Source organism: Cucurbita moschata, unplaced genomic scaffold, assembly GCF_002738365.1.
Source record: "Cucurbita moschata cultivar Rifu unplaced genomic scaffold, Cmos_1.0 Cmo_Scf00051, whole genome shotgun sequence".
Lineage (NCBI taxonomy): Eukaryota > Viridiplantae > Streptophyta > Magnoliopsida > Cucurbitales > Cucurbitaceae > Cucurbita > Cucurbita moschata.
The window spans coordinates 914974-928752 of NW_019268567.1; the positions used below are offsets into that span (position 1 = coordinate 914974).

At 37.5% G+C, this 13779-nt stretch overlaps 2 protein-coding genes across 2 annotated transcripts; both read right to left on the reverse strand.

The window, feature by feature from the left end:
• Positions 1 to 653: 653 nt before the first annotated feature.
• On the reverse strand, positions 654 to 1370 carry LOC111436080 (classical arabinogalactan protein 9-like). The gene has a single exon (XM_023073775.1). It carries the CDS (start codon positions 1341 to 1343, stop codon positions 864 to 866), a length of 480 nt encoding a protein of 159 aa, XP_022929543.1. The 5' UTR covers positions 1344 to 1370; the 3' UTR covers positions 654 to 863.
• A 1552-nt stretch (positions 1371 to 2922) lies between these two features.
• Positions 2923 to 12259, reverse strand: LOC111436075 (L-arabinokinase-like). The gene is made up of 27 exons (XM_023073769.1): positions 11893 to 12259; positions 11428 to 11535; positions 11109 to 11177; positions 10444 to 10527; positions 10163 to 10239; positions 9939 to 10005; positions 9717 to 9774; positions 9545 to 9612; positions 9407 to 9469; positions 9224 to 9277; positions 9023 to 9125; positions 8249 to 8358; positions 8045 to 8164; positions 7829 to 7885; positions 7530 to 7696; positions 7259 to 7424; positions 7090 to 7173; positions 6867 to 6992; positions 6578 to 6790; positions 6278 to 6365; positions 6154 to 6197; positions 5387 to 5482; positions 4942 to 5018; positions 4113 to 4479; positions 3606 to 3677; positions 3308 to 3511; positions 2923 to 3216 (listed from the first exon to the last, which is right to left on the reverse strand). Exons 1-27 carry the CDS (start codon positions 11998 to 12000, stop codon positions 3085 to 3087), a joined length of 2982 nt encoding a protein of 993 aa, XP_022929537.1. The 5' UTR covers positions 12001 to 12259; the 3' UTR covers positions 2923 to 3084.
• Positions 12260 to 13779: the final 1520 nt, after the last annotated feature.

Here is a 13779-nt window from a genome sequence, read left to right on the forward strand (position 1 = left end):
CTTTGACTTGTAAATCTAGGTCTAGTGTCGAGATCATGCTTGTAGGCATCTTACCCATGGCCGCATACCCCTTGCATGTCAAACCCCTTGTGTTGTATCACTTCGCTCTTTTCCATTACCACTTTCATTGCCAAACCCCATGTGACTAGTCGTCAATTCTTGGTGAGTTACATGTTATCTAAGCCGTTGGGTTGCCTTTCTCATTTATAGTCTATGACTTTGTTTTCAACTTTCCTTTTGAACTCTCTTTCAAAAATTTCCTTGCCCTCGTTTTCTAAAACATTTTTATCAAACAGGACCTAGAGGCTTGAACATACGTCATCCAGCCATAGGTGACACAATTTTGAATTAGCTGACTCACACGAAATTGCAAGTGACTGCCACGCAATCACTTGTAAACGTCTCGAGGGGTGCAATTGTAACATCTAGCCCCAAGACGTCCCACTACAATCGCACAAGTAAACTAGACTTTTTTTAGATTTGAGATCAGAAACATTCTAGAACGTCTAGAGAAATTTCGTTCAAAATCTATCAGATCTAAAAACGTCTTATTCGAAATTTATCGAACATAGAATATTTTATTTTATCTCTAAAAAAAGTGGTAGTAATTTGTTCGAGATCTAGAGAAACTTTCACTTTGTTTTAATGCATCATAAATGTATGAATGTTTATTGAAGATAATTGGATGTACACTATGATATGTAACCAACAATTAGAATAATGAATCACCGAAGAACAACAACAAATCAATAATCAAACTCCAAATCCACAAAACATACACCAAATTAATTTTAAACAAACAACGCTACATCAATTTCAATTTCAATTTCAATTTCAATTTTAAATTCCCTCAACAAATCTATCTAAGCAAACACCATTGCCAACAGAGCTCCCGCCACAGCGCCGCCCACCATCACTCCCCGGCTAACGGTGGCTGCGCCGTTATCTCCCGGTGGAGGTGGCGGCGAGTTGGGTCCAGGGCTAGCGGACGGGCCCATTCCTTCCGATGGTGGTGATGGCGGCGAGGCAGAGGATGGTGTCGGAGATGAGGCCGGGCCTTCCTTTGGTGGTGGGGTTGGTGATGTGGGAGGTGAAGCTGGTGGTTGGGTCGGTGGGGATGATGGTGGTTGGCTAGGAGGTGGGGTCACGGCTGGTGGAGGAGTGGCGGGAGGTGGGGTTGCAGCCGGTGGTGGGGTGGCGGGAGCGACTACTGGGGGAGGAGTAGACGGCGGAGGAACGGCCGGAGTGGTGGGTGGCTGAGCCGGAGCAGCGCCGGGAGCCTGAGCCATTGAAGAAGTGGCAAATAAAGCCAAAACCATTAGAAATTGAAAACCCATCTTCATTTCTCTCTGGGAAGTTGAAATGAAAAGCAATGGCAAAGATATATATTTATATAAACAAAAAAGAAATAAATTAAATAAATAAATAAAAGAGAGCGGTGACGTGGAAGGCTTCAAACACAGCCTTCTCTTCCCCCAATAATGCTTCAGATTCCCCAATTTCTTCCTTTTAATTTTTTTAATCATTTTTCTCTTTATAATTCATAATTACATATTAAAAAAGTAATTTACTCTTTCCAATTACTTTTTAATCATAAAAAGGTCCTATAGTTTTAAATTTTATATTACTGAACCCATGTGCACCGAACGACTCGATGCCATGTAACGGATACTTCAAGGGGTATGATGGTAATTTTGAACTCGAGCGTTCACCTTGGTATTGATGAGGGTAGATCTAACCAATTAGATTTACGAATGTGTTCTTTTTTCAATGGCGGAGATGTTCATCAGTTGACTCATTCCCTCGTTTCTAAGTCCATTTTGTTGTTTAATTAGTAATGTTACCGTCTTTTAAAAATAAGTTAGTGACACGCATGAACAATAAAGATAAAAATAAAATGGTGTATTTATTACTTTAATTAATTAAAAATAAATATAATTTGTACAAAATGGTCACGACCAACGTGCTAGATGGTAACATTCATAGCAGCACCGATTGTTAATCTTTTAATTTCGGCATTATACGTAAATAAATAATATATGATCGGTGGCAAAATTACAAGAATACCCTTATAGTGGACACGTGTTGGATTATGAGAGGTGGGAATTGGGTTAAATATAAAAAGAAAAAATAATAGGGGGAGGGTGTACAGTCTGTCTCCTCCTCGGGTTGACAAATTCTCAACAACTCTTTGGCGTGGTACAGGGAAATTGACCAAAATACCCCTGGCACCCTCAAATTTCAACACTGATTGGATATGGCCAGCCAATTACAGCTACTAAGTCCAACGACGAGGGTGGATGATCGATCACCAAACGGGAATATTTTTATTCAAAGATAATAACGTGGACACGTGGCAGACACCCATTTCTTTATTGTTACCCACGTTCTTTGGGTCCCACTTCCGCTTGTTTTTGTTTAATTTCAAACCAATAATAAAATACATCTCCCCATCACATTTCTTCCAAATTCAATTTTCTTTTTTTTTTTTAGGTAAAAAAACGATTGAAATAAGTAATGATTTTTTTTCCGACCTTTTCCTTGTATTGAATTGAATAATTTCGAATGAAGTTTTCGTTGTATTGAATTAAAAGAATTTTCGTACACGAATCAAATTACGTGAAATCAGATAGAGTTAAAATTTGATTAAGGTGACTGAAATACAAATATATAGAGCTAATAATAATATAGAGAGCTCATGTCGTGGGACAGAATTCATACAAAAATGGAAGAACGTTTGATCTTTCAAATTATTTTGACAAATAGCCAACTATGTGGAGCCTGCTTCACTTGCATCCATCTAGAGTTCATACACATAATAAATGCAAACGTGAAATATTTTGTTGTCATACATTTGATTTTCCGAATTATTTTGACAAGCACTATATTACCTCATTTAATTGTCAAGCTATATCACCGAGATCATGGAAGCCTTAAAAGAAAAATTATTAAATTATTTTATTCCACAAATAAATAGCGATGAATGAAAGTAAGTCGATATAAGTTCGAATCCTCCTCACCACTCGTATTTGTGAGGTAGTATACCTTATTATATCTCAAGAAAGTGTATGAATGATGTTCTTGCTATTGCTCTTTAGCTTTGAGGGATGATAAGCGCCTTCGAATTTTGAGGTATCCAAATTTACCAGCACCAGGGGAAGAACCATCAAACACATATGGCAAGAACCCTGTTGCTCCTTTGTATCTTTGCTGTATCTGAATCACCAATTAAAAGCTTACAAGAATCAAATAAACAACCATATGGGGAGGGAAGAGAGGAAGTGCAAAAGGAAGAAAGACAAGAGACCTCGATGATTTGGTGGCTGCTGCTTAAGGAGTTTCGACCCATTACGCAGACGGTTCCACCGGAGCCCCCACCGGTAATCTTTGCTCCATACAATGTCCCATCTTCGGATTTGGATACCTTCGAGTGCTGCATGTCTTGAACCAATTGGACGAGCCTGTCCGTCCCATCCGAACCCAGTCCACACGCACTGTAACTATAATGGCACTGCGCTCCAACCACAATGCAAATATTACCATTTTTATTTGGTTTTTTCACTTAGAAAGAGCTTTTGTAAGAGTTGGCATATATATGGTAGTACCTGATACAGCAATTCTCCAAGAGATGTGAGTTGGTCGTCAGAAGTGGCAGATGTGAGCAGCGCTTTGAAGGCCTTCAAATCCAAGCCATAACCATATTCAACATCCACCCATCAATCAATCATATGCATCTACCATGGAGAGTTTTCTACACCCTTATAAGGAGTGTTTCGTTCCTCTCTCCAACCGATGTGGGATCTCACAATTCACCCCCCTTGGGGGTCCAGCGTCCTCACTGGCACACCTCTGGTGTCTGGCTCTGATATCATTTGTAACAGATCAAACCCATTACTAAAAGATATTGTCTGCTTTGGCCCGTTACGTATCGTCGTCAACCTCATGATTTTAAAATGTGTCTACTATGGAGAGGTTTTCACACCTTTATAAGAAATGTTCGTTCTCTCTCCGACCGATGTGGAATCTCATAAAACTAAATATGTATAGTCTGACCTTCTATAGTTGTATAGTACTTGAAATTGCAAAATGTAAATGCCAAAGCAAATGCATACCTTGACACGGAAATTCTCATAGATAGGATGACGAGCAGAGGCCCTGACTCCATAAACCCTCTTTGGATCGATCACCGTAACAGCATCGTTATGATCCGAATATTTCTCAACAAAAGCCTCCCCTGTTATCGTCTCTGGCAGCTGCTTGACGTACATGGCTTCATAGCGGTGAGGCGGGAGATTGCATAGATAATCTAAGGAGGATTCGGTTTCCAGTAATTCAATGCCGTCATCCTCCAAGTCATCCTGGCTTATGCAATTGGCCGGTGATGAGCAGTTTGATAACAACTCCAATGCTCTCGACTTTATCATTCTCCGCCCCATGAATGCTCCAATTCTAACTGACCCATAGTCCGCCCCACCAACGCTGCACCACCAACAATGAAGATTAACAACTATTTGATGTTTTCTGTCTTTTGAAAATATAGCACTTTGTAAAGATACAATTTAGAAAGAAAAAGTTTAAGGGGGGAAAAAGGTTATGGTGAAAAAAATAGGAAGGATAAATTTTGGAGTGAAAAAGTTGTTGAGAAAGAGAAAGGTTAAAAGGTTAGAAAGATGTGTATTAAAGAAAGAAAGAAAACTAAAAGACTTGGTAGAAAAGAAAAATAGAGGAAAAAAGTTGAGAGAAACAAATTTAAAGTAAGAAAGAAAAAGGTAAAAGTTGGAAAGAGCCAAAGAGGTATGGTAGAGAGAATATATTAAAAAGATAACAACTTATCAAGGAAAAAGGTAACTTTTTTAAAAAACATAAAAAAAAAAACATGGAAGAATCGAAGTAATTGGCAAGAAAAAAGTGAATAACATTGACAAAAAGATATAAGGTTACCTGTGTCGAATTCCTGAATCGATTCCCCAAAATCGAATGTGACGAGGTATATCAACCAGCCCAATCACCTCCGCAGGCTGAAAAACAAAACGAAATCCAATTCCAAAACACGTTATTATTACCCTGTAAAATAAGTACTCAGATATGTTAAAGAGGGGGTTGCTGTTAATGAAATATATGAAAAATGGTCTCTAGGTATTCCAGAACCCTTCAGGTGAGGGGCAAAACCTATATGTTCAGGGACACCTTGGGTGTCTCCTCACAAAGGGGTCGCTGGGACCAGGCCAGCCTAGGAGGAGTGGGCTGTGTGTCAAAAAGATCCCACATTGAGTAAGAAAAGCTTATCATTCTCGAGCCATTTTTTATATTTTGAAGAACACGTGATGCTTCTTCTGGTTTAGGTTTTAATAGGGCGTTGATTGGACGGGATATTATGATATCATACCTGACACACCATTGCTAGCAGTTTATCAGCTTCACCACACGCGGATGTCATCTGGTCCATCACTCCACACGGTGCTCCAACTATGTGATTCTCCACCTAGTCAATTAACGTTTTCAACACTTCTTAGTTCTTTAAAAGAAACAAAAAGGCTACATGTAGATAATATAATTTGTCGAGGATGGTTAGAAGAAGAGTCTCACATCGGTTAATTAAGGAATTGATCATGGATTTATAAGCAAGGAGTATATCTCCGTTGGTATGAGGTCTAATTGGAAACCCAAAAGCAAAGTCATGAGAGCTTATGCTCAAAGTGGACAATTATCAAACTATTGTGAAAAGTCGTAATTCCTAACATGGTATTAGAGTCATGCCTTAACTTAGTCATGTCAATAGAATCCTCAAATGTCGAACAAAGAAGTTGGGACCCTCGAAAATTTAGTCAAAAGTAACTCAAGTGTCGAACAAAGGGTGTACTTTGTTCGAGGGCTCCAGAGAAGGGGTCGAGCCGCGATTAAGGGGAGAGAGGCTGTTTGAGGGCTCCATAGGCCTCAGGAGTGGCTCTATGGTGTACTTTGTTCGAGGCGAGGATTGTTGAGGATTGTTGGAAAAGGAATCCCGCATTGACTAATTAAGAGATTGATCATGGGTTTATAAATAAGGAATATATCTCTATTGGTATGAAGAATCAAAAAACAAACTCACGAGAGCTTATGCTCAAGTAGATATAACATAATTGAACAAAATCAACCTCAGTTTAAAGTTCATACCTTTTGACAAAGGAGCGCCAGATCCCTTGGACTGATACTTAATCCTGCAATATTTTCCCATTTCATTCTATTTCATTCATTGACAAATGCCTACTCCATACAAAGCAAAGGTTCTAGAAATTACCATGAGCAGCAGCTATGGCAGACATTGAAGCAACCTCCACCGACGCCGATGACGATACACCCTTCCCTTCGGGGACTGACGACGAAACCTGTCCCATATTAAATGGGATCAATGACCAAGAACAATTAGAACATCCATCCTGAATAGTGGAGAAATCTCCAAAGTTGAAAGAAAAACTTATCTAAAACCTTTCTTATCGAGTAATATGTCAAAAGGCCCTAAAACTATCCCCCATATCACATTTTCTTTTAGAAAGATAATACTTTGGGCAAAAAAAATAACACAATTTGTTTTGCCTACCAGCAAGCTGATGCTATCTTCAAAACGAACACCCAACTCTTTCATTAAAACCAATATGGTGCCTGCAATGTATGCTGCCCATTTCTGTGCAGGATCTTGAGCAAAATATTTCCTTGCTTTCTCATACGACATTGACTTATCCCCATCCATGAAGTCCGACAAATCCATGTCGAACGTCGGGGCACGGTTACTCAACTCAGACCCATACGACACCTATTCAAGTAGAGAAAATAATGATTAATGAGAAAACGAAAGGAAGAAGTCCATGGTGATTAACGTTACGACTTACAATTTGAAGAACAGGTTTGGACCCTTCTCCTTTGGCGTTCTGTCGAGCCTGAGCGTGTTTCCAGAGGCGGTGCTTAGTCGGATGGTTTCTTTGCACAGCTACATGGCATGCTTCTCTTATAGGCATCTACAACAACAAAAGAGAGAGGGAAAGAGCATGTTAGAATCGCTACTATAAATAAGGAATAAGTATTTGAAGTTTGAGAACAAAAGCGTAACTTTACCTGAAGAACAAGACTTCCTGAGTAGTCAGCAATGCCTCCCATGACATCCAATCTTCCTGGAGCTCTCGTCACAAAAATATCTTCCTGTATACACAAATATACATATAATAAGTATTCCCATTTTATACTCACCAAAAATAAATAACAAAAAAGACAACAAAATTGCGACCTCCCAATTAAAAAGCCCAGCAGCAGCCTTCCGCTCTCGCATTTGGCGTTTCTCAGCGTTTCCCTTATCATATACTGAGTCCAATTCAGCTAGGTTCTTTAAGAAACTCATTGTATCAGAAAGACCTTGAACATCTCCATGAAGCACATCAAAGTCTTCCATATATCTATTAAAAGTCATGATCATACAACAACAGATATTATTAGATTAAAAAACAAGAATCTACCTGTTTTCAAGATAAAACTACATTTCAAGTTCAAAAAGTTCTCACGATTCCATGTGAGAGCCCCTCCCTTCTACAGATAATGGTGGTGACGAAAGACCAAGTTCACTTTCAGCATTGGCATACCAATCTGGGATGCATAGATCTCGTCCTGGGACTCTTTGGAGTTGATAACCAAGAACTATAGCATCCCTCAATCTTCTAGCTCCACTAAACTATAGAGAAAAATGAGAATAACACAAGATGTCTCATACACCAACCATATACAAACAACAAATTTCACTCAGCTACGGAAATAATCGTCATTACGAGTGATAAAAAACGAGTACACTAAAGTTGATTTTGACCTTATCCGATGTATAGTTTTTGCCACTGGCTGTCTCCTGCAAGATATGAGCTGCAACCTGAACTTTTCAAAGAGAGAATTAGAAACTAGAACAATCGTACCCCATGAACATAAAAGGAGAAGCGCTTCGTCTTTATCGATGGAAAAAGGTAGACAAACTAAATAGAATCGAGAAGAACTGCGAGAACATGCTGATACAATGTGTAGAAGACCATACCTCACCACCATTGGTGCCACCCTCATAGCAAGGTTTCAAACTAATTGCACGTTCGAGATATGGTTTCCAATGACCTGTGAGTAGGTCCCTTCTTATCATCTCAACTCCACTTTGATAATACTGTTCATGAGATGATGAAATAATTAGATTATGAACAACCAGAATACATGGAGTACACATTAGAAGACAGCAATTCAATTTCACCTCAAGCATATTCCTAAGGAATGGCTCTTCGTTAAAATAATCACGACGAACAAAGACAAAAGGTAATTTGAATGCCAATGCTTCACTGACAGTTCCATATCCAATTTTGCCTGAAAGAACAGTAAGAATATTAATCTACCTCTTTTAATCCAATTAAGCTCGGGGCACAACTATTCAGAACCACGACTCTCCTCAATCGTATGATATTGTCCATTTTGAGCATAAGCTCTCGTGGCTTTGCTTCGGGCTTCCCCAAAAGGCCTCAAACCAATGGAGATGTATTCCTTACTTATAAACCCATGATCATTCCCTAAATTAGCCAATGTGTAGTCACTTCCAACAATCTTCAACAATCCTCATCTCAAACAAAGTACACCATAGAGCCCTCAAATAGCCTCCCCTTAATCGAGGATGGACTCCTTCTCTAGAGTCCTCAAACAAATTACACCCTTTGTTCGACACTTGAGTCACTTTTGACTACATCTTCGAAATTCACAACTTCTTTGTTCGACATTTGAGGATTCTATTGACATGGCTAAGTTAAGGGCATAACTCTGATGCCATGTTAGGAACCACGACTCTCCACAATGGTATGCTATTGTCCACTTTGAGCATAAGCTCTCATGGCTTTGATTTGGGCTTCCTCAAAAGGCCTCGTATCAATGGAGATGTATTCCTTACTTGAACTCATGATTATTCCCTAAATTAGCCAACGTGGGACTCCCTCCCAACCATCCTCAACAACAATAACTGACGATATTATTCATAACTCACCAAGCATACAATCAGAAGCAGCTATTAGGTCAGGTGTATATGCATCTTTTGCAAGTTTGATGAAATTTGGTGGAACTTCCTCAGTTTCAGAAGCACCGCAAACCTGAACCAATAGTCAAAATGGCACAATGTCGTGTCCGTGATCATAGAATCACCTAGTTATCTTATGAAAATGATGGAAATAAGATGTTCAAAAGATACCAGACACAGCCAGCCTGGGGGCAAGTATTCCTCTTTCAACTTCCAGCCGGCAGGCTGCCAGTGAGAGAGACAAAAACAAGAAAGGGAAAAGTTAGCTCAAAAGCGAAAGCTATTATACCGTCTTTGCAGACATCTCAATTTCATAAAAGAAAGCAATGAAAGCATTAAAATACTGAGACAAACCTGTCCCCCGAAATTGAGGATAACTAACTTTGTATCTTCTCCAATTCCAAGCTCTTTTCTGACCTATAATAATGAATCAAGACAGGGTTAATGACTTAAAATGATCAAGAGATTTAACAAAACTCCACAAGACAGTACCTCCTTGCGCTGCTTATGAAGCCTTCTAACAACTAGAGGTACATCAACGATGTCGCGAAAAGCAGGCACTGCAAAAGGTGGATGTGTTGTATAGTTATAAATGTAAAGAAGAGAATACCCAGAGCCATGAGTAGTGATATTGTTAAGAAAATGATTGGTAGGACATTAATACTTGGGCAGTATCCGGGAAGGCGAATCAGGAACTCGCAATGTGAATAATCCTCTGCAATCTGTAAAAAGACATAACGAATTAACAAGAAATGACCAATCAAGGGCTACTACAAGGAGATAACAGAAAGGTAATGTTAAAACAAGACCATATTCTTTTCATATAGCTCTAATCAGCATGATCAAGGCCTCGGCAACACATTAATGAAGAAAGAGATTGATTCACCTGCCAGACAATAGAACGGTGATGATGCCCTGCCGCCATCACATACTCCGCATAGATAAAATCCCAACTGCAAATATGAACTAATGATCATTAGCCAAACAAGAGAGTTTTGGAACAATGCAAGATATTGCCAAATCTACTTTAAGTGCCAAGTGAAAAGAGCATTAAAATTTAAGAGATACTGGCAGTTCTGAGTAATAAGAAATTGATAAACATTAAGTTACCTAAAGTTTGTGACACAAACAGATCGAATCCCAGCATCAGCAGCAGCACGACAAGCAACTGGTACAACATCTGAAACCTGCTTATCATGGCAACAAAAGCAAATCCGCCAAGCCTTATTTATATTAGATATGTGGTTTAAAGCAAAAGAATCTCCCGCTTGGGTTTTTGATATTAGATGATAATGATAATCAACTAATTAACAGCCTAAAATGTATCATCATAATGATATTATGCAGTTTGAATTGCACTATTTAGTATACATACTATGAGAATCATTTACCACTAAGTCAGCTTTGATTGAATTGAGCCACTCTACTTCGGTTGCCAAAATAGAAGCACGAGGCACCACAGCTGTCTCATGATACTAATAGATTAAAAAAAAAAAAAAACACCAACACAATTAGAAGGAAAAAGAAAATGATAAAGCATAAACTAATAAGAATATAGTGAAGGCTATAGCCGGTAGCTCCAGCCTTCAATGTAGTTTCTTTTTTTAAGGGATCAGGGGAGAATAACGGAAACAGATAACCGGTGCGAAGATAAATCTGCATTGGCCTGTTACGTATCGTCGTCAGCCTTATGATTTTACGATTTTAAAACATATCTACTAGGGAGAGGTTTCCACACCCTTATAAGGAATGCTTTGTTCTCCTCTCCAACTGATGTGGGATCTCACAATCCATCCTCCTTGGGGGTCCAACGTCCTCGCTAACACACCGCCTGATGTCTGGCTCTAATACTATTTGTAACAGCTCAATCCCACTGCTAGGAGATATTGTCAGCTTCTGCCTGTCAGTATTGTGGTCAGTTTCACAGTTTTAAAACATGTTTGTTAGGGAGATGTTTCCACACACTTATAAGAAATACTTCGTTCCCCTCCCTCTCCAACCGAAGTGGGATCTCACAATAAACAAGAAAAGAAACATTAAATATTTCTCCATTCACCTTCTCCAATGATGCCAACCGATCCACTGTCAGTGCATCTGCTTGAACAGCTCCGCAATCCAACAATACCTGATAAGTAATGAGACTTTTACAAACACTACAGAATCATTTTCGCATAAGAATTGACATGGTTTGCATATCCAAATCAAATGATACTGTTTGTTCTAAGTAATGACATGGTCATTCATTCAAAAATGCATCGCAAATGTAAAACACAACAAATTGATTAAAACATCAAAGAAAAAGAATTAAAATCAAATTAAACTTTCATAAAAGAAAAGAAACGAATCTCTTGAACTGCCATTGGAATTGAAATTACCTTTCGTATGAACAGCCGAGGAGACTGAATTGCCGAAGTAAAAACGAACTCCGGAGCACCGCTGACCACATGAACATCGTGCCCAGCAAGTATAAGATGTCGAACAACCTTTTCACATAAGCATTACGTCAAACATCTTCGATAATCAGGATATGATCGCCGGAGTAAAAAGTAAGCAATCAAAACAAAAAATGGGAAAATTCTCACGTCCCATATAACCCCACTCCCTCAACGAAGCAAAACACATAAAACAAAACCCCAAAATCGAAATTCAAAAGGAACACGCTAAATAAACCCAAAAATTCCTCGATAATTCAGCTTAATATGAAATCTCCAGCCCTACAGGTTCCATGTTCGTAAGTCAAACTCACAATTTCTCATCAAACCAGAAGGAAAAAAAAAAAAGAAAAAAGAAAAAAAGTTGATTCTAAACACGATCAATAGAATTGGATGAACAAAGCTGACCTCAATAACGCGAGTAGCGTGGCCAAATCCATGACCAGTAACATAGTAAGCGAAAACCAGATGATTTCGGGACGCTGAAACAGCCTCGGCCTCCTTCTCAATCCTCATTTCGATCCTCCCAGTCGAACAATCAAAAAAATCCTAATAATACAATTAATTCTAAACAAACAGGACAAAAGAAAGCCACGAACAGGAAAAGGACGAAGCAGACAAATTTTTAGAAATGAATGGAGAATTTTCAGTCATCAAAAAATGATTGAGGATTTTCCCCCGAGGAAGAAACCGTATGACTGTAGAGTTTATTTCCGTCTTCCATCGAGAGAGAAACCGTTTTTTCTCTCTGATTCTGTTTTAGGCTTTTCGGCGTTGGGCTCTGTTTTAAGACATTTAATTCCAAATTAAATACTGTTCGGATAAGTAAAGAAAAAAAGAAAAAAAAAGACAGTTTTTATTTCGATTTTATCTTTTAATTGCGTAAGCTCCACGTCATATTAATACTGGCCAATAATTATTTAATTTCTTATATCCGAGCCATAAAATTCGGGGATTATTTACTAATAATAATTTTCACATATATTTTAAGTTAAATTATAAAAATAATATTTCCAATATTTATCTTTGTTTTAGTTTTGAAATACTGAGTGTAATATTGTAATTTTTTAAAAAACTAAATTTAAAAAGCTACAAAATAGTTATTAATAGCTTTTTTTTTTCAATTTCAAAAAATATATATTTAATAAAAAGCAAACAAATAACCAAATCCACCATGTATTTTTTTTTAGAAAAAAGACAACTTATAGCTTAATTCTTAAAAATATAATGTAAAAATAAAATCATTAATTTTCTATTTAAATCTCTAAACCAAATCCACCATGTATTTTTATTTATTTATTTATCTATTCTTTTTACCCCTATTTTTTAAATACGTTTTCAAAAATTAAATTAAGTTTCTTTTTTTAAAGAAAATAATTAATTTTATTTTTAAAATTTTACTTAAGAATTCAGTTAAATTATGTTGGGATGGATAATGATAAACGACACATTTGCATGAACAAACTAACACATAACATAAATGTTATGATATATTCATTTTTGTATTATAAATATAAAAACTACAATGTTATTTATTGTTATATGGATATCATCAACTAACTTTTATATACACTGCTCCATGATTAATTTGTTCTTTGATTGATACATTGAAAGTACCAAATTACACGATAAATATATTTGTCACAATCGCACTCTTGATGGTAGCGGACTTGCGATTGTGCGGCACTCACTTTCCAACAACCAGTGAGTTAAGCCAATTTGTTCTCGCGTCCCCTACGGCCAAGTGACATATGCTCAAGCCTCTGACCTCGGTTTAAGAGAAAGAGGGCAGAGAGAGATTTTTTAAAGAGACGTTGTACAAACAAGCAAGAGAGTAACCACAACGGCTCACAGTATATAACCTTGTGTAGGGAGAAATATATATATATAAAAGAAAATCTTATCCACCCCCGATATATGTTAGATTAATAACTCAAATATAGTTAAAACATCAAACATCAAACATTTACAAATCACAATAACTCATTATCCGTTACAAACATTAAATATTTTTAACATTTTTAAAAGTAGATGTAAGTTGGGTTGTAACCTTTTTTCGAGTTGGACGGGCGAAAAAAAAATATAATCTTTAAACAAAACCAAATTTTTAGTTTTAAGAAATTTCAATCCAACCCAAATTGAAAAAAAAAATATATAATCGAACTCGACTTTTATGAGTTGGATTAGGTAATTCGAATTGATCAGATTATCGACCCATATAAACATACCTATCCTAAACTACACCTAATACTAATACTTCCTCCAACCTTTTTTTTTTTTTTTTTTTTCTTTTTT

What these genes read in the sequence shown, in the direction of transcription:
- LOC111436080 (XM_023073775.1), bottom strand. Translation starts at nt 1,343, where the DNA reads ATGAAGATGGGTTTTCAATTTCTAATGGTTTTGGCTTTATTTGCCACT.
- LOC111436075 (XM_023073769.1), bottom strand. Translation starts at nt 12,000, where the DNA reads ATGAGGATTGAGAAGGAGGCCGAGGCTGTTTCAGCGTCCCGAAATCAT. An exon ending in GTGGCACCAATGGTGGTGAG is followed by an intron (nt 7,886 to 8,044) that starts GTATGGTCTTCT and finishes TGAAAAGTTCAG; the next exon opens with GTTGCAGCTCATATCTTGCA. An exon ending in TTGGAGAATTGCTGTATCAG is followed by an intron (nt 3,512 to 3,605) that starts GTACTACCATAT and finishes GTTGGAGCGCAG; the next exon opens with TGCCATTATAGTTACAGTGC.